The 19927-nt window shown below is 38.6% G+C and overlaps 1 protein-coding gene across 1 annotated transcript in view; it reads right to left on the reverse strand.

Annotated features, from left to right (window-relative positions):
- ADAMTS3 (ADAM metallopeptidase with thrombospondin type 1 motif 3) overlaps positions 1-8230 on the reverse strand; it is a 153037-nt gene extending 144807 nt beyond the window's left edge. Inside the window, exons 1-2 of the mRNA XM_089911263.1 lie at positions 8177-8230; positions 5951-6107 (exon numbers count right to left, since the gene is read on the reverse strand). Of these exons, the coding sequence (XP_089767389.1) occupies positions 5951-6107; positions 8177-8230 (211 nt within the window). The remainder of the gene's footprint in view (positions 1-5950; positions 6108-8176) is intronic.
- Positions 8231-19927: the final 11697 nt, after the last annotated feature.

Consider the following 19927-nt stretch of genomic DNA (forward strand, 5'->3'; position numbering starts at 1 on the left):
GGTATGAACTGCTCTTTCCTAACTCAATAATTGATATAGTTACTTCTGAGAGGCAATCATTTAATTAAAAAATCAATATTTGGTCTAAGTTACCTGAATTAGCTTCATACCCTAAGATAAATTAACTGCTTTCAATTTCACTCCAATCACACAGACACTATATCTGAAACCTTACAATTCTCTTTCTCCATTAATGCCACATCAATAACTAAATAGTAATCCAGCAACTCTGAATTCTCAATACCATTTGTGTATTTCCATATTCAATACCTTATTAGAAAAAATACGGAGTTACATTTTGTAACACTTTAATCCTGGTCTGTATAAATGCTCCTTTCATTGTACCTATTCATGAAGAAATAGAATAGGCCCAGGAAGACATGTTAGTAAGGGGAATATTATCTTTCATGTTTCACATCTGAAAGCTCCTTTAATCTTCACTCTGCTTCCTGATTACTTTATATAATAATTCAACTGCCTTCTTCTGTCAATAATTATTATAAATACCTAGATGATAAAACATACAAAACCAACCTGAAAAGGAATTCCATAAATACGATTAGTATTTCCGCGTGAATCCAATGGGAGTAGCCTTGACAAATAGCTGAAATTTAGATTATATTATAAACTAATCTGTGCTTCTGTGAAAAATTTATCATTTAACATCTATCTAAAAGAATGTTTGCTATTAACAGACCTTAATGATTTAGTAGTATTATGTGTCTTGCTTCATTTAATAAGAAAACATCTGCTAAAATTAATTTTTCACATTTGATTTTTTTTTTTCTTTTGGTGGGTTACAATGTCCACCAATGTTTCTCTTTGATTAGGGTATAAGTCATGAGAACTTCCAAATACCAAGGACTATAGCACCTACTCATGTGCCTACAGATCAAGGAAGGGCTCTGTGCCTAGGAAGTTCCTAGCGTCACTAAAATAAGGAATAGTCTTCCCATTATTCTAGTTCTTGTTTCATAGTTTCATTCCCTGGCAACCAGGAGCAACTCCCAAATCATTTCTGACTTGTACATGTTTCCCACCTGGGACAAAGACACTCCTTCACAGCGCCATGACAACCACACCAGCAACACAAGCACTTGGGTTCATGCAGGAAAATGAAAATCCTGAAAGGAAGCCAGGAGATAAAGGCTTACTATTCCTTGTTTCCCACTGGTAGGAAGTAATTACAAAAATTACTTTAACACAAAGCTTCTGGTGAATGAATAGTTTGTAATTTGAGGGGAGAAGCCTAAGGGCCCAGGGATTAAGAAAAAAATATGAAAAGCTGAATGATGTCATACAAGTACAGTCCCCCTCCCACCCCCAGAAAATAGACTGCCTAAAGCAAACTTCTTATTGATGACAATGGAGACATTCTTAAGAGATGATCAGAAGTACATTTTGTTTTTTATCTGAGTTTAGACCAATGACTGATTTAAACAGTGGAGGTGAACTTTATGACCCTTTGATAGTTTATTAGCCATGTCGTTACCAAATAAAATTTCAAATCAGTAAAATATAAAATAATTTTGTACAAACTAAAGATGCCAAGAATGAATGTGATCTCCATACTCCCAAAGCAGAAATCAGAAAAAGAAGTAAATTCAACTCTCCCCTAAGATGAAGTAGACAAATTTCTTTATCATAAGCATGCCAAGTTTATATTTGTTGTAAATGAAAAGGATGGTATTCTTTGCCAGAACCTGGCTGCGCTATGTGTTGTGAATACCTGCCAGTTCTGCACTGGAAGAGATTATTTATATTGCCAAATGTAAAATTGCTTTAGGTGTTATTCTTAAAAGAGTAATTCTACAGCAGAGTGCCCTATTTATGATTTTACAAGTTCAATATATTTTAAAACACTATTCATATTTTTCCTCATTTGAAAAACAATATAAATTCCTTAAGGGTCAAGGAAAGAAAATCTGTGCCATATTTGGGAATGGTTGAGGGATTTTGTTTTTGTTGTTGTTGAATTGTACCATATATCGTCTCAACAGATTCAAAGCTTTGAATTTTATTGGAAAATTAGATAAATATTCTTAAAGATAAGGAATCAAAATACAGGTCTGCATTTAGTCAAGTGGAATAACTTAGGGCTCTTGAGTATGGTAGAAGCATAATTTTTGTCTTATTTTTATTTTGTTGTTTTTTTAAGGACATAATGTCTTCTCTCCTATAGTGATAGGTAGCAAACATCTTTCATGGGCTCCCAAACGTGTGCAGTGTTCATTTTCTGATTCTCACTGATACAGATTTTGGAATGAGAGAGTTGAAGGCAAGCAGAGACATTCTAAGCCTCCATGAGCCAATATCTGCCACCTGACTCCCAAGATAACCTCCACCCATTCCTACTACAACAGGCATATAAAGACACTCATGCAATGACTCTGGGACATGGTTATGAAAATACACTATGAGTTTTTTAGTTCACTTACTATCCCAATGGATCCTTGAACGTAATATATCCAAAAGTATAGCCACTTGTCATCCTTCATCAAGCCTATTTCTACTTCTCATTTGAAACACCTGAGTTCTGGAAAGAGAATTCTCTAGTCTTCCAGATTAGGATTGTGAGTCATCCTTGATCTCTCTCTCTCTCTACCCCCATCTACTCTATCGAATAACCCCATCAGTTTTACTTCAATCTCAACCCAGTTTGGCTCCTTCTCTCCTTCTCACTACTACTCACCTACTTCAGGTAATAATTTGTTTTAATTTAGAACACTTGCAACAAATTACAGACCTCAAATGCATGGCAGTTCTGAGTTGATAAAATGACAAAGCAAGAAATGTGGCCAGGCAATCAGTGTGACAACTAGCAAAACACTGGGTTGGCCAAAAAGTTCATTTGGGTTTTTCCATGATATTACAACAGCAGAGTATTTACTTACAGGGACCCTACTGATAGAAGTGCCTTGCTTATGATTAAAACTCCTCCTGACTTGTTGTTAGAGAAATTTATGAAGCCCATGGCCCTCAAATACATCTCTTTCTAACAGTCTTACGTATTTTATTCCTCTTCTTATAACTCATTGAAGAGAGACCTCATGTCTCCTAAAATAACATCCTATACTGATCCAGAAAAGCACTATTTTATATGGTTCTACAGTTGTCATTTATAAATCAATATACCTTTCTAATCCTGGAATCTGTTTAATTTTACATTTTAGAATGATGGAAAACATTATAAAAATATATCCTTAATTTTCACTTGGAAAGTATTTAGGCCATGAAAAAGCTTGGCTCTCAGTTCTATAACCAAGAAGTTAAAAGAAGAATTTAAACTTTATAGTACGGTACTTCGAGTTCTAAATTTGAATCTCTATTTAAGGTAGGAGGATATTTACACTTTTAAAATACATAGTTACATCTTAAGACTCTCAAAAGGAGGTAAATTGATATCACCGGCAACTCAGTTCAATCAGAACTGTATAAATAAGAAAATAAAAATTGTTAAGCTCATACTAAGGTTTATCACAGAATATTCTAAGAGAACTGAATGGTTTTATTTTGGTTCCACTTTTAAGATAACTGAGAGTTAACAAAGGAACCCCTTTTGCTTTGACCCGTGACTGATGAAAACCTTTCCAATATATATTACTCTAGGTTGTGACCTACCTCTACCATAAGGTAATCTTCTATTTGCAACTGAAAAACTCAGTCTTCAGAGTCTGCATTCTTAAAATTTCCTCATATAATCTGAGTATATTGATACTGATGCTACTGGAATTTATATTTTTAATAATTTCCTAAAATAATGTCCCCAAATATCTTAATTACATCCAATTCTTTTAAACGTACATACCTTGACTCCTAACTTATTTCTCCTAATCTAGCATCTAAAGATGTAATAGGTATTAAACATAATATTTCTTGCAATTTTCTGATTTCAAGAAAAAAATTAATCTCTCCTCCTCTATAAATATCAGACTATTGGAAAGTACCAAGGGCTGATATTTATAGATACAGTTATCTTCAGGGACTGAAATGGAGCAATAGGGTACAGTTTGGTGAAACTGTAGTGTGACAGATGGAGCAAACAGGATGAGAGTCATAGACACTAATCTGGTTTCCAGTCCTCCAAGACCATTCCATACATGTGGGCTATGGTTTTCTAAAATATGTTTTGACCGTTGCCTCAAGAGATATTAGATATTGTTAATATATAACAACCAAGACTACAGAAAAAGTACTGTATCCTACTATCTATCTTTTGACATACCCAGTCTCCTGATTTAGAATAACATTTTTAAAATATGAAAATACTTATAAATGAGAATTAAAGGTAATGTATTCACAACACGAGGACAAGCAATGTCTAACTATTCAACTTTAACAAAACTCAACATGTAAATCTTTTGCAGAAGATAATTAATATCAATAACTAATAACAACAGGTAACATTGATTAGGCAACTATTATTGCTGAGGGCTACATTCAGCAATCTGCATATATTAGTTCTAATACTTATTACAATTGTGCAATATATTTTTATTTATTTTTTGCACGATATATTTTTGTTTTCTATTCACAGATAAACGGAGGCTTAAAAACGTTAAGTACTAATCTAACAACTTGATATTGTAGAGCTATTGCTCACACATGTCTATCTAACTGCAAAGTGTATCCTCTTTCTATTACACCACAGTGACCCTCTGGGATAGGCACACATTTCACAGTACTGCATCTATTAATACACACCTGTTGTTTCAAACCAGAAATTTCTCAAAACACTGTCAGACCATGGTAATTTTAAATGTACTTTAAATTGTACTATTCCAATTAATACAACATATTAAGGGAAGCTGGTGGCTTCCCTTAAATCAGACTAATAACCAGGTAACAACTCTCAAAAGACATCATTAATCTAGAAGACAGATGGCTGCTAAATTAAGAAGATTATCTGTATCCCTGACATTTCCCTAGGGGAAATTTCCATTGCCTTCCATTCAGAAAGTTGGCCTGGCAAAAGACAATACAGTTGACCCTTGAACAACAGGGGTTTGAACTGCCTTGGTCCACTTATACGTGGTTTTTTTCTAAAGTAAATGCTACAGTACTACATGATCCGCTGATTCTCGGTTAGTTGAAGCCAGCATTGGTTGACTCTGTAGAGGTAGAAACTCTGATGCTGAGGACCCGCATATACGGCGGGCAGACTATAAATAATACACGGACTTTCCAGTGCAAGGAGGACTGACACTCCAACCCCAAAGTTGGTCAAGGGTCAACTGTACAGACTTTTTGAGATCTGGTTAAAAAAAACATGGATTCCCATAGTTCCTTTCTTCTCCATAAAGGGAACTTCTATACCCAACTTATAAAAACATCTCTTTAATACAAAGTTACTTTCAGATCTCATTAAAACCAAAATAGAAAACCTTCATGTGCCATAATTCACTTGACTTTGGTGGTTCAGCCTACCCTAAAATAAAATTCGACAGACTCATTCAACTCATTGTCTCTTCCATATTGTAAAAAGTTTTGCAAAATAGACAAAGTCAGATAGCATTCTTATTTTCAAATGTATCTATCAGCTGGACTTAAAACAAAATATAATTCTTTGCCATGTCAATATATCTCATTTCAAAAGTTTTAAAGTAATATTAATAATGCATAATTTAGATACTTCTGGAAGACACAAATATTTTCAAATTTTAACACAAGCTAGAGAAAAGATCATTTTAATGTGAAAATTTAAAAGAAGTCATAAATAACATATTGGGGGATACAATAATGCCCTGAAATAAAATAATACCTGTAACATATATTCCTCTTATGCATTTAAAAACAGGCAAGCCATATTTCATGATTTATAAACATAAACTTATTTCGCTACCTCCACATTTTATATAAGAGCACATGACAGTCACATTCTCTTAATTGATGGGAGAGTTGTTTTCAATATATGTTAGAATCACAGTTAATTATTATCAAAGATGCCTACCTCTGTAGTGGAAGTCTTGGGACATATCTATGGGAGCCCGTTCTACTGCTGATCTCTTGTAGACAACATGAATCCTTCCCTTTTCTTCCTCCATCTGCTTACCTCTTTCCAAGGGTTCAATGAAATACTCATCATTATCACCTTTTATCATTCCAGCCTAGAGAAAACATAAAATGTGTTAACGTTAAAGGAAATATCTATCGTCTTTAGCTCACAAGTAGGTTTTTAAATGGCAAGAATATAATTTTTGAAAACTAATGGGTTTTCTTTCCACTTTTGGTTATAAATGTAAAATGGTTAAGCTACGATAAATATCAGTTATTCATATAAGACAGAAATTCATCTATGGTAGGAATAAAAAATTCATACAAGGTAGAATAAGAGCTTTATATAGGGTAAGAATAAGGAAATCATACAATCTATACATTTTATCAGACTAAAAGAAGTATATTTATATATTCTACTCAGTATCTTATCTCTAAAACAATCTTATGGGCACATAAATTCAAGAAACATCTCTGATTTCCCATAATAACCCATTGTGGAGCTTCTGTCCATGCATGTCAAGTATTTACATTTTCTGTAACTCATTTACATCCTCCTGCCATATCACTATGGTATAAGAGGAATGAGTTCCATGGGGCACTCACTACATCAAGTTATTTCTGTCCTTAGTTAGCCTAAGTTTCATTGGAAACCCCACATTTCTAATATTTATTAATTTGAAGAACTAGCTCATTTGTCCCATATTAATCTAATTTCATGATTTTACATAATTTTTTCCTCGTCAAGTTTCATCCTTTTGCATGAAAAGGTTATCTTACATTCAGTTACTTCCTTCCACCTCTCTAGTGTTTCTTTCTGGCACAGTTTCATCTTTGGTTTATTTACAAAACATCAGGACTATACTATTCAATACTATAGCTGAAGAGAAATGATGGTTTTGTCTGAAATTTATTCTTCCTTAAGTATCGAGTCCATATTACAGTCAAATAGTTATAGTTCATATTCCTACTGTAAAGGTCATACACTAATATGTAGTATTAATTTGAACAGCAGTACATTTATTTGAAAACAAAGTTGAAGAAATAATGTGGTAGTGTAGAATTGTAATTATTTTGAAAATATTTATCAGATCTAAGTCATATTTTTCTTCTGAGGCCCTTATTCTATAATTTCAAATATGAGGTCACTGGCTCATATGGACTTTAGGCAAGGCTGGGGGGAATGGTTCCCACCCCTTCTACCCACTGGTCTAATGGCTCCACCCCTCCATGTCAAGCAGCACAGACATGAAAGGTAGGTAAACCTTGCTGAATAGCATTCGTTTTCAGCAAATATGCCTATGACTATGGCTTTTCTGTTGTAGTCAAGTCTGTCACCCCTTTCCAATTCTGTTTTCTCCCACTAGATATGCTCTATCCCCTCCTTTGCCTGTGTAAGCCTCATAGAGAATTCTTAGAAGCTATGGTGTCTCCACATGCCATTTCTACATCCACCTAGATGTTGTGCTCATACAAACAGCCTTTGAATGTACACCTTGTCTTACAAGGAAAGAGCACTACAGCTCTTTCACAGTGTTTAGCTTTTACCCTCTTGAACAAACTTCCAGCCTTCATTACAAAGAACATTGAGCTAGTGGGCATTCAGTAGTAATGCTGATCTTCCAGACACAACTCCAACATTTGGAGTTATTTTCTCATCTGATCAATTACTTTTCCCCTACTCTTGTACTGCAAAATGCAGTGTTTTCACAAGTGGCCTGACTAGATCTTTACCCTTCAGAGTTGTTTCTCCTGTCAATGGATTCATCTCCTCTACAATACAACTTCCAATATCTTTCTCATGCTTTTTAATTGTCATTTAAATCTCTTTAGCATTAGTGTCATATTCTTAAATCTCATTTTACCAGTAATTTCAACATCACTTTTTTGCCTTGCTCAGGCATGGATGGGTTAATAATGTTCATAAAACAGATTCAAACTAGGCACAAACACAGTAAACATATAACAAGTTAACTGTACCACGCCTAAGGCTGAAATGTCCAGCCTCATTACTAGCACCATCTGTTGGTGGGAGGCAGCGTTAACTGGCTTTGTCATGGAAACGCAGGTCTGTTGATGCATACCTAAGTTTACAGATTGAAGTTTATCAGTATTCATCTTCATTGCAGTCTTTTCTTTGCCCCAGACCCGGTCAGTCACAGTGTTCTCTAAAGTCTCTTACATTCTTTTCCCATCTTTCTATTTCCACCGCCACATCCTTAGTTACAGACCTCATCATTGCTTATTTGGATTACAGAAATTGCCTCCTATTGTGAGACTTTCCATAGATCATAATGATTCTCCCAGATGAGTGCCTAACCCTGGGTGGAAACAGGGTCACTGAAGCAGCCAGCAACCTCTGAACAATGGGCAATGGTTACTGGGGACACTTGAAAGTCATGGGGAAAAGCAGTAAGGATAACCCACATGCCATTAAAAATCATTTCTACATACCTTCCATTGCAAACACTCAAATCTCAGGCCCCATGATGTTACTTCTCCACTAGATCACAGGTAAAATTTAACACAGCTAACCCTCCCCCTTAGAAGGCAACTGAAAATCTAAACCAGGTTGGGGCAATATCAATGGAAAGGCAAAAGCTGGGTCATATGACCACCAATAATTCTATGGACAGGAACTCTGAGAGCCTACCCTTTTATTCATCAATTTAAGCAAAGTTTAAGGAAAAAAAAAAACCTTATCTAAAGCATTGTACTAGATACCATAGTAATATTGTACTAGATACCATAGTAATATTAAAAATTCTCAAAGACATGGTTCATTTACCCTCCAGTTGAGGGCAATCTAGTCAAATAAATAAAACATATGCCTAAAGGTATTCAGTGAGGTATGTTATGAAAAGTCTAGAAAGTAAGTGCGATGGCAGTTGAGAGTTAAATCAAGTGAGATTGTTTTCCCACAGGCCTGCTGCACAAGCAAACTGTCAATAGGAGCTGTTGATTCTCCATCTGAAATTATCTAAAATCTACTTCAACTGAAATCTCCCTAGGGCCCATGGGAATTTCACTTCGGCCACTGCTGTTGTTCACACTGTCTCACATTTTCACATAGCATAGCAGCCAAAATTGCTTTTTCAAATTATCGTATTATTTTAGGCAAACTAGAATGTGGTGACAAATAGACTGAATATGTAATGGCTCAAAACATCAGGAGCTCCTTTCTTGCTCACATAAAAGCTCAGAACAGTTCTAGGTCAGCTGGGAGGGGGCTTTGCTCCACACAGCCATGCAGGGCTCGAGGCTGATGGTGGCTCAGCCATTTCAATACAAGCTGCCCAGTCAGAAAGGGAAACAGCAGGAGGAAGCACCCATGGGAGATTTTTATGAGCTGGCCCTGGTACTCACCACTACCACTTACTTCCACGGGTAGTATACAGTCACATGTCTGGCTCACAGCCAACTGCAAAGAGTGTCAGGAAATGGAATCTGGCTGTATGCCCAGGGAGAAAAGACAAACGTTTTTTGATGAGCAGATGGCAGTCTCAACCTCATATAAGATCATGTCACTCCTTTGCTGGAAACACTTCAGTTGCTTCTCACTGCACCTAAAACCACACTCCTCACCATAGCTTTCAAGGCCTGCATCATCCAGCTCTGCCTATGAACCCCAAACACTGCCACTCTCCCATACTGACTCTGCCCCAGCATTTGGGGCCTTTGTTCAGTGTTGTTTTTCTTTTGATATTCCCAAGCTCTTTATAGCCTCAGGCTTTTGAAATGCTGTTGGTTCTACTTAGAAGGCTCCTCTCCTACCATTCCACACTTCCCTTAGCTGGCTAATTTTTATTCACCAGGTCTCAGCTTAAATGCTGCTTCCTTAAAAATGATTTTCTGACTTCCTCACCCCCATGTAGATTAAGTACCCCTATCTAAATGGGGATCCAGCTTAGCCGTTCATTCTGACTCACAGCCCTTAACACAAATGCCAGGTTGTTTTACCTAAATGTTAACTTTATGATTCTCTGTCTCCCCTGTGGCAGTGTCAGCTCCTGGGGCAGACTTGTACCTCTTAATTCACCTTTGTCTCCTTCAGCACCAGCACAATGGCTGCACAAAATAGGTCTTCAATACATTTTCTGATGAAAAATGACATAAATGAATGGTAAAAGGGAGGGGATGAAGAATTTTTAGAGACTTATGGTGGTCTTCAAAAGGTGGAAGGATTGCCGTACTGGCGATGTGAGAGGAGGCATTAGAAGTGAGACAGCTCAAGCTTGAGCAAAGGTTGTGAAGTGCGAAAGCCCAAGACGTGCTTGAGGACAGTGGGTAACCCGTTCATTCAGAGCAGAGTCTGTGCAGGGCAGTTCTGGGAAACAAGGTTATGGAGGCCTTGTGTCACCTCGTGTCTGAATTTTAATTTGTAGAATGGAGAACAACAACTAAGGCTGATCAGATGGACTAAAACGAAGTGGTGTTTAAAGATTTATCTGATGATTAAGTTCCAGAAGGAAGAAAGAACTAGGAAAAAAGCAAGCACGGGGCTAAAATCAAAGTTCAGGTGGCAGAAGTGGCAATGTGAACAGAAAAGGGGAAAGAGAAAGGAAAAAGGAATGAATTCAAGAGTGATGGGTTTCCCTGGTGGCGCAGTGGTTGAGAGTCCGCCTGCCGATGCAGGGGACGCGGGTTTGTGCCCCGGTCTGGGAGGATCCCACGTGCCGCGGAACGGCTGGACCCGTGAGCCATGGCGGCTGAGCCTGCGTGTCCGGAGTCTGTGCTCCGCAACGAGAGAGGCCACAGCAGTGAGAGGCCTGAGTACGGCCAAAAAAAAAAAAAAAAAAAAAAAAACAGAGAGAGAACAGTAAAAAATAAATACTTGGTCGCCTGTTAAAATGTAAGCTCCTCTGCTCAAAACCTTCCAAGGGCTCCCCTTCCACGCAGATTACTAATCAAAGTTCTTAGGATGGCCACTCTCAACACCACCACCTCCCGGGCCTCATCTCTTTACCCTTGCCCTTGCTGGTTCCACTTTAGCCACAGTGGGCTCCTTGCTGATCCCTGACACCCCAGGCACGTGCCCTCGTTAAGACCTTTGCACTGGAAAGGCACTTTCCACTTGCACTTTCCTTTCTTGGAATCTTCTTCCCCCAGAATTCCACATGCCTAACTCTTTCACCTCCTTTAGTCCTTGACTAAGTGAAGCACACCCTGATCACCCACCTGCTTCCCCCACCCAGCACCCCAAGCCCTCTTACCCTGCTCATCTTTTCCATTACACTCACTGCTTCTAACGTACTAAATAACCTAATCATTTATCATGTTCATTGCTCATTCTCAATCTCCCACCACTACCCTGCTGGTCAGGAATTATTTTCAGTCTGTTCTGTTCACTCTGTATCCCAAGTGCCTAAAACAGTGCCTGGCACAAACTAGATGCTCAATAAATATTTGTGGAATGACAAAATGAGAAGAAAAGCAAGAGAAAAAGATGCAATCCAAGATGACTCCTAAATTTTGAAGTTGAGTGACTAGGAAATTAATGCTTTTGTTCACAGAAACAGAAAGCTACAAGGGAAAGCTAATTGGAAAGGCAGGAAGAAGATTAGCTTATTAAGCATGTTCACTTGGGGTAGGGGTGAAAATGCCCAGCATGCAGTGGAGAGACGCAGAATTGTTATTCAGAAAAACTGCCATAACCATAAATATATTGGAAATGGGATGCATATTCTCAGAAGCAATAGCTAAAACTGTTGGGGGAAAAGAACAAATAAGAGAAGTTCATAAAGAGATTTGAGGGAGGGCCAATAGCAAATCTTGGGAAATGATCACAGAACCTTAGAATATTACAGTATAGGAAATTCCTAAGATCTGAACTCGGAACCATGGCCTACCAGGCCCTACATGGCCTGACATTGCCTATTTTTCTGGCTTCTCCTAATGCTTTACACCTTGCTGTTTCTGCTCTAGTCACATGGTCCCCAGCCTCACTGGCACTATCCCCACCTACATAAATTAGCTTCCCCTCCCCTCTCTATCCTAGACTTTCTCTTTTCAAGGCATTACCTACATGATTGTCTGTTACCCTTTTGGAACGTAAACTTTACCAAGCACAGACTTTGTCAAATTCACTACTGTATCCCAGGGCCCAGAACAGTGCCTGGCTCAAAGCAGGTGCCTAATATTTGAGGGAGGGCGGGAGAGGAAATTAATGTAAGAAATGGCCAAATTGAAATAAAACATCTTAGAAGGAAACTGAAAAAGAATGGCAAGACATATGGGAGGGAAACAGAGTGTTATAGGCATCAAAATAGGAGAGAGTTTCATCAAAGTAAAAGTAACTGCAGTGAAGATGACATAAAGAATGAAGACTGTGAGAAGAAAACTAGACAAACAAAAGTGTCTAATTAGAGTACAGTGGGGGCTGAAGAGATATTACAGTGAATTATGGAAAGAGCAGGTGATAAAACCACACATCAATATATTTCAGATCCTAGACTATTCAGAGACATTATAGGTAGATTCTTCCACTGCTCTTCCCACCCCACCATATTGATTTTTCTCCCTCTGTAGCTACCCAAAATGGAGTGACTGTTTAAAAAGTACTCTCCTGTTTATTTTACAATCTAAATGGCCATCAAAAGATAACTGGCTTAAAAGGATGGGCTGTTTGGGCTTCCCTGGTGGCGCAGTGGTTGAGAGTCCGCCTGCCGATGCAGGGGACACGGGTTCATGCCCCTGTCTGGGAGGATCCCACGTGCCGCGGAACGGCTGGGCCCGTGAGCCATGGCCGCTGAGCCTGCGCGCCCGGAGTCTGTGCTCCGCAACGGGAGAGGCCACAATAGTGAGAGGCCCGCGTACCGCCAAATAAATAAATAAATAAATAAGACAAATGAATCTATATACAAAACAGAAACTGACTCATAGACATAGAAAATAGACTTATGGTTACCAAAGGGGAGAAGGAGGAAATGAGGGGCAAATTAGAAGTATGGATACAAACAGAAACAAACTACTATATGAAAATAGATAAGCAACAAGGATTTACTGTATAGCATAGGGAATTATATTCAATATCTTGTAATAACCTATTATGAAATATAATTTAAAAATAAATATATAACTGAATCACTTTGCTGTACACCTGAGACTAACACAATATTGTAAATCAGCGATACTTCAATTAAAGGAAAAAAAAGGTACTTATGCTTTCAGACAAGACTGCCCCATGCAAAAAATCATCAGTACTAATAGTTAAGTAGTAAAGGCTCTTTTATCCACTAAGATATTCATTTAGGTAGTCATGCATTCAACAAACATTTTTGGAAGCTCAAAGACCATGCATTGTCATACCCTAATATTAAATAACTCACACTCCTGCTCTCAGGTCCTCACAAGTTTATTTCACAAGATACAATGTACTGACTTAAAAGAATAAAACCCAATATGTGTAAAATAAAAAAATCTCAGACTATGACATTCTAAGCATTGGTATTAAATGCTGCCAGATATTTACAACTTTTAAATTATAACAGAAATATTTAGAAATATCACACGCGAGATTATATACGGTCATAAAGGATTTTGTTTAAACAGATGCAATCATTTCTTATCTAACTCTAATGGTATTTAATTGATGTATGGTACCAAGACAATATTTCATAAATTTCCCTTTATGACACAAAGTCCTCCACATTTACCATTCTGTGATATCCTGTAACAATATAGGAAATATTTATGGTATTTCTCAAACTATTTTCCAAAATTTAAAGCAGATTAATTTTTAAAATATTTACTCTGTTTAGTACAGCATTAAAAGCACATTATATTAAACATATTTTATTATATTTCAATTAAATCTTCACACAATCTCTTTGACATCAATTTATAGGGGATATTTATAAAACTGTGATCTGTGCTAAAAAGCCAGCTGCATAATTTCCCTCTCATCTGGTCAACTCTTCTAGCTACATCATTCAGCTCAAACACTGCCAAGAATCCAGAATTAAGCCAAATAGCTTCTGAGCATGGAAACAGCTATCAAAAAAGGCCACCCTCCTTACTCAGTAGGAGAGGTCCTTTCAGCCATATTTGACATCCAGTTCTACTAAACCAGGTTAGATGGTTTCCTAATCCTCATCAGAATGCAAATGGGAAACAAGAGAATGGGTGTGGGGTCCAAGGAGTTTCAGATGAGATAATGTCTATGAACACCCTTTGCAAACCATAAAGCCCTACCACAAATGTGAAACTCTAGTCTTTATATGTTGACAATAATAAACAGCAGTCACTAAGAAAAGACTAAACTGTGTTCAATTTGGTTTAAAATGAAAATCAATATAAAAGACATTTAAAAATGTTTCAAAAGATTTACTAAGGTTTTTTGAAAATTCTGTGCCAGATATTCTAAAAACCTTATGCTATGGAAACATTCTATTTTTACTTGTGACACCTAAATGTTGTTTTACTGCAATGATTCTCAAATCTATTAAGGAAGGAAAGGAGAGCAAGGGAGCTTTTTTTTAGAATGCCAGGAAATATGTATCAAATAATGTGATACATAATTGAAGCTGAAGCTAACTGAATATCCATTATTTTGTATTAAATTAGTTACAATCTTATACTAGGTCATAACATAGAAAAGTAGTAATAAGTTTTAAATGTCTAGTTTAAGTTTTAATTAAACTAATTTAATTAAACTTAGTTTAGTTTTAAATGTCTAGAGGAACATTGAGAAAATTTTATATTATGTTGTGTATGTATGTGAGAGACGATAAATGTAAATGTAATATTCAAGAAAGACTATCATATACTGTAGTGGTACAGCAACTCCATCTTGGCTCACTAAGGTTCATAAAAACACATTTTGAGGCTTCCGGGAAGATGGCGGAAGAGTAAGACGCGGAGATCACCTTCCTCCCCACAGATACACCAGAAATACATCTACACGTGGAACAACTCCTACAGAACACCTACTGAATGCTGGCAGAAGACCTCAGACCTCCCAAAAGGCAAGAAACCCCCCACGTACCTGGGTAGGGCAAAAGAAAAAAGAATAAACAGAGACAAAAGGATAGGGACGGGACCTGCACCAGTGGGAGGGAGCTGTGAAGGAGGAAAGGTTTCCACACACTAGGAAGCCCCTTTGCGGGCGGAGGCTGCGGGTGGTGGAGGGGGGAAGCTTCGGAGCCACGGAGGAGAGCACAGCAACAGGGGTGCGGGGGGGGCAAAGCGGGGAGACTGCCGCACAGAGGATCGGTGCCGACCGGCCCTCACCAGGCCGAGAGGCTTGTCTGCTCACCCGCCGGGGTGGGCGGGGCTGGAAGTTGAGACTCGGGCTTCGGTCAGAGCGCCGGGAGAGGACTGGGGTTGGTGGCGTGAACACGGCCTGCAGGGGGTTCGTACGCCACCGCTAGCCAGAAGGGAGTCCGGGGAAAAGTCTGGACCTGCCGAAGAGGCAAGAGATTTTTTCTTCCCTCTTTGTTTCCTGGTGCGCGAGGAGAGGGAATTAAGAGCGCTGCTTAAAGGAGCTCCAGAGACGGGCGCGAGCCGCGGCTAAAAGCACGGACCCCAGAGACGGGCATAAGACGCTAAGGCTGCTGCCGCCGCCACCAAGAAGCCTGTGTGCGAGCACAGGTCACTCTCCACACCTCCCCTCCCAGGAGCCTGTGCAGCCCGCCACTGCCAGGGTCCCGGGATTCAGGGACAACTCCCCTGGAAGAACGCACGGCGCGCCTCAGGCTGATGCAATGTCACGCCGGCCTCTGCCGCCGCAGGCCCGCACTCCGTGCCCCTCCCTCACCCGCCCTGAGTGAGCCAGAGCCCCTGAATCAGCGGCTCCTTTAACCCTGTCCTGTCTGAGCGAAGAACAGATACCCTCAGGCGACCTACATGCAGAGGCGGGGCCAAATCCAAAGCTGAGCCCCTGGGAGCTGTGAAAACAAAGAAGAGAAAGGGAAATCCCTCCCAGCAGCCTCAGAAGCAGCGGATTAAAGCTCCACAATCAACTTGATGTGCCCTGCAGCTGTGGAATACATGAATAGACAACGAATCATCCCAAATTGAGGAGGTGGACTACCAGAGCAATATTTATGATTTTTTCCCCTTTTCCTCTTTTTGTGAGTGTGTATGTGTATGCTTCTGTCTGAGATTTTGTCTGTATAGCTTTGCTTCCACCATTTGTCCTAGGGTTCTATTCATCTGTTTTTTTTTAATAATTATTTTTTATTTTAATAACTTTATTGTATTTTATCTTTATTTTATTTTACTTTATCTTCTTTCTTTTTCCTTCCTTCCCTCCTTCCTTCCTCCCTCCTTTCTTTCTTTCTACTTCTACTAATTCTTTCTTTCTACTTTTTCTCCCTTTTCTTCTGAGCCGTAGGGATGGAAGGCTCTTGGTGCTGCAGCCAGCAGTCAGTGATGTGCCTCTGAGGTGGGAGAGCCAACTTCAGGACACTGGTCCGCAAGAGACCTCCCAGCTCCACGTAATATCAAACGGCGAAAATCTCCCAGAGATCTCCATCTCAACACCAGCACCCAGCTTCACTCAACGACCAGCAAGCTACAGTGCTGGACATCCTATGCCAAACAACTAGCAATACAGGAACACAACCCCACCCACTAGCAGAGAGGCTGCCTAAAATCATAATAAGTCCACAGACACCCCAAAACATACCACCAGAGGTGGACCTGCCCACCAGAAAGACGAGATCCAGCCTCATCCACCAGAACACAGGCACTAGTCCCCTCCACCAGGAAGCCTACACAACCCACTGAACCAACCTTAGCCACTGGGGACAGACACCAAAAACAACGGGAACTACGAACCTGCAGCTTGCGAAAAGGAGACCCCAAACACAGTAAGATAAGCAAAATGAGAAGACAGAAAAACGCCCAGCAGATGAAGGAGCAAGATAAAAACCCACCAGACCTAACAAATGAAGAGGAAATAGGCAGTGTACCTGAAAAAGAATTCAGAATAATGATAGTAAAGGTGATCTAAAATCTTGTAAATAGAATAGACAAAATGCAAGAAACATTTAACAAGGACCTAGAAGAACTAAAGATGAAACAAACAACGATGAACAACACAATAAATGAAACTAAAAATACTCTAGATGGGATCAATAGCAGAATAACTGAGGCAGAAAAACGGATAAGTGACCAGGAAGATAAAATAGTGGAAATAACTACTGCACAGCAGAATACAGAAAAAAGAATGAAAAGAACTGAGGACAGTCTCAGAGACCTCTGGGACAACATTAAACGCACCAACATTCGAATTATAGGGGTTCCAGAAGAAGAAGAGAAAAAGAAAGGGACTGAGAAAACATTTGAAGAGATTATAGTTGAAAACTTCCCTAATATGGGAAAGGAAATAGTTAATTAAGTCCAGGAAGCACAGAGAGTCCCATACAGGATAAATCCAAGGAGAAACACGCCAAGACACATATTAATCAAACTGTCAAAAATTAAATACAAAGAAAGCATATTAAAAGCAGCAAGGGAAAAACAACAAATAACACACAAGGCAATCCCCATAAGGTTAACAGCTGATCTTTCAGCAGAAACTCTGCAAGCCAGAAGGGAGTGGCAGGACAGATTTAAAGTGATGAAGGAGAAAAACCTGCAACCAAGATTACTCTACCCAGCAAGGATCTCATTCAGATTTGATGGAGAAATTAAAACCTTTACAGACAAGCAAAAGCTGAGAGAGTTCAGCGCCACCAAACCAGCTTTACAACAACTGCTAAAGGAACTTCTCTAGGCAAGAAACAGAAGAGAAGGAAAAGACCTACAATAACGAACCCAAAACAATTTAGAAAATGGGAATAGGAACATACACATCGATAATTACCTTAAATGTAAATGGACTAAATGCTCCCACCAAAAGACACAGATTGGCTGAATGGATACAAAAACAAGACCCATATATTTGCTGTCTACAAGAGACCCACTTCAGACCTAGAGATACATACAGACTGAAAGTCAGGGGATGGAAAAAGATATTTCATGCAAACGGAAACCAAAAGAAAGCTGGAGTAGCAATTCTCTTATCAGACAAAATAGACTTTAAAATAAAGAGTATTACAAGAGACAAAGAAGGACACTACATAATGATCAAGGGATCGATCGAAGAAGAAGATATAACAATTGTAAATATTTATGCACCCAACATAGGAGCACCTCAATACATAAGGCAAATACTAACAGCCATAAAAGGGGAAATTGACAGTAACATATTCATAGTAGGGGACTTTAACACCCCACTTTCACCAATGGACAGATCATCCAGAATGAAAATAAGGAAACACAAGCTTTATTAAACAAGATGGACTTAATTGATATTTATAGGACATTCCATCCAAAAACAACAGAATACACATTTTTCTCAAGTGCTCATGGAACATTCTCCAGGATAGATCATATCTTGGGTCACAAATGAAGCCTTGGTAAATTTAAGAAAACTGAAATTGTATCAAGTATCTTTTCCGACCACAACACTATGAGACTAGATATCAATTATGGGAAAAGATCTGTGAAAAATACAAACACATGTGGGCTAAAACAATACACTACTTAATAACGAAGTGATCACTGAAGAAATCAAACAGGAAATCAAAAAATACCTAGAAACAAATGACAATGGAGACACGACGACCCAAAATCTATGGGATGCAGCAAAAGCAGTCTAAGAGGGAAGTTTATAGCAATACAATCCTACTTAAGAAACAGGAAACATCTCGAATAAGCAACCTAACCTTGCACCTAAAGCAATTAGAGAAAGAAGAACCAAAAAACCCCAAAGTTAGCAGAAGGAAAGAAATCATAAAAATCAGGTCAGAAATAAATGAAAAAGAAATGAAGGAAACGACAGCAAAGATCAATAAAACTAAAAGCTGGTTCTTTGAGAAGATAAACAAAATTGATAAACCTTTATCCAGACTCATCAAGAAAAAAAGGGAGAAGACTCAAATAAATAGAATTAGAAATGAAAAAGGAGAAGTAACAACTGACACTGCAGAAATACAAAAGATCATGAGAGATTACTACAAGCAAGTCTGTGCCAATAAAATGGACAACCTGGAAGAAATGGACAAATTCTTAGAAATGCACAACCTGCCAAGACTGAATCAGGAAGAAATAGAAAATATGAATAGACCAATCACAAGCACTGAAATTGAAACTGTGATTAAAAATCTTCCAACCAACAGAAGCCCAGAACCAGATGGCTTCACAGGCGAACTCTATCAAACATTTAGAGAAGAGCTAACATCTATCCTTCTCAAACTCTTCCAAAATATAGCAGAGGGAGGAACACTCCCAAACTCATTCTACGAGGCCACCATCACCCTGATACCAAAACCAGACAAGGATGTCAAAGACAAAGAAAACTATAGGCCAGTATCGTTGATGAACATAGATGCAAAAATCCTCAACAAAATACTAGGAAACAGAATCCAACAGCACATTAAACGGATCATACATCATGATCAAGTGGGGTTTATTCCAGGAATGCAAGGATTCTTCAATATATGCAAATCAGTCAATGTGATACACCATATTAACAAATTGAAGGAGAAAAACCATATGATCATCTCAATAGATGCAGAGAAAGCTTCTGACAAAATTCAACACCCATTTATGATAAAAACCTTGCAGAAAGTAGGCATGGGGGAACTTTCCTCAACATAATAAAGGCCATATATGACAAACCCACAGCCAACATCGTCCTCAATGGTGAAAAACTGAAACCTTTTCCACTAAGATCAGGAACAAGACAAGGTTGCCCACTCTCACCACTCTTATTCAACATAGTTTTGGAAGTTTTAGACACAGCAATCAGAGAAGAAAAGGAAATAAAAGGAATCCAAATCGGAAAAGACAAGTAAAGCTATCACTGTTTGCAGACAACATGATACTATACATAGAGAATCCTAAAGGTGCTACTAGATAACTACTAGAGCTAATCAATGAA

This window comes from Delphinapterus leucas, chromosome 5 (genome assembly GCF_059928025.1).
Source record: "Delphinapterus leucas isolate spDelLeu-1000000601 "Yukka" chromosome 5, BTC_Dleu_Yukka2, whole genome shotgun sequence".
Lineage (NCBI taxonomy): Eukaryota > Metazoa > Chordata > Mammalia > Artiodactyla > Monodontidae > Delphinapterus > Delphinapterus leucas.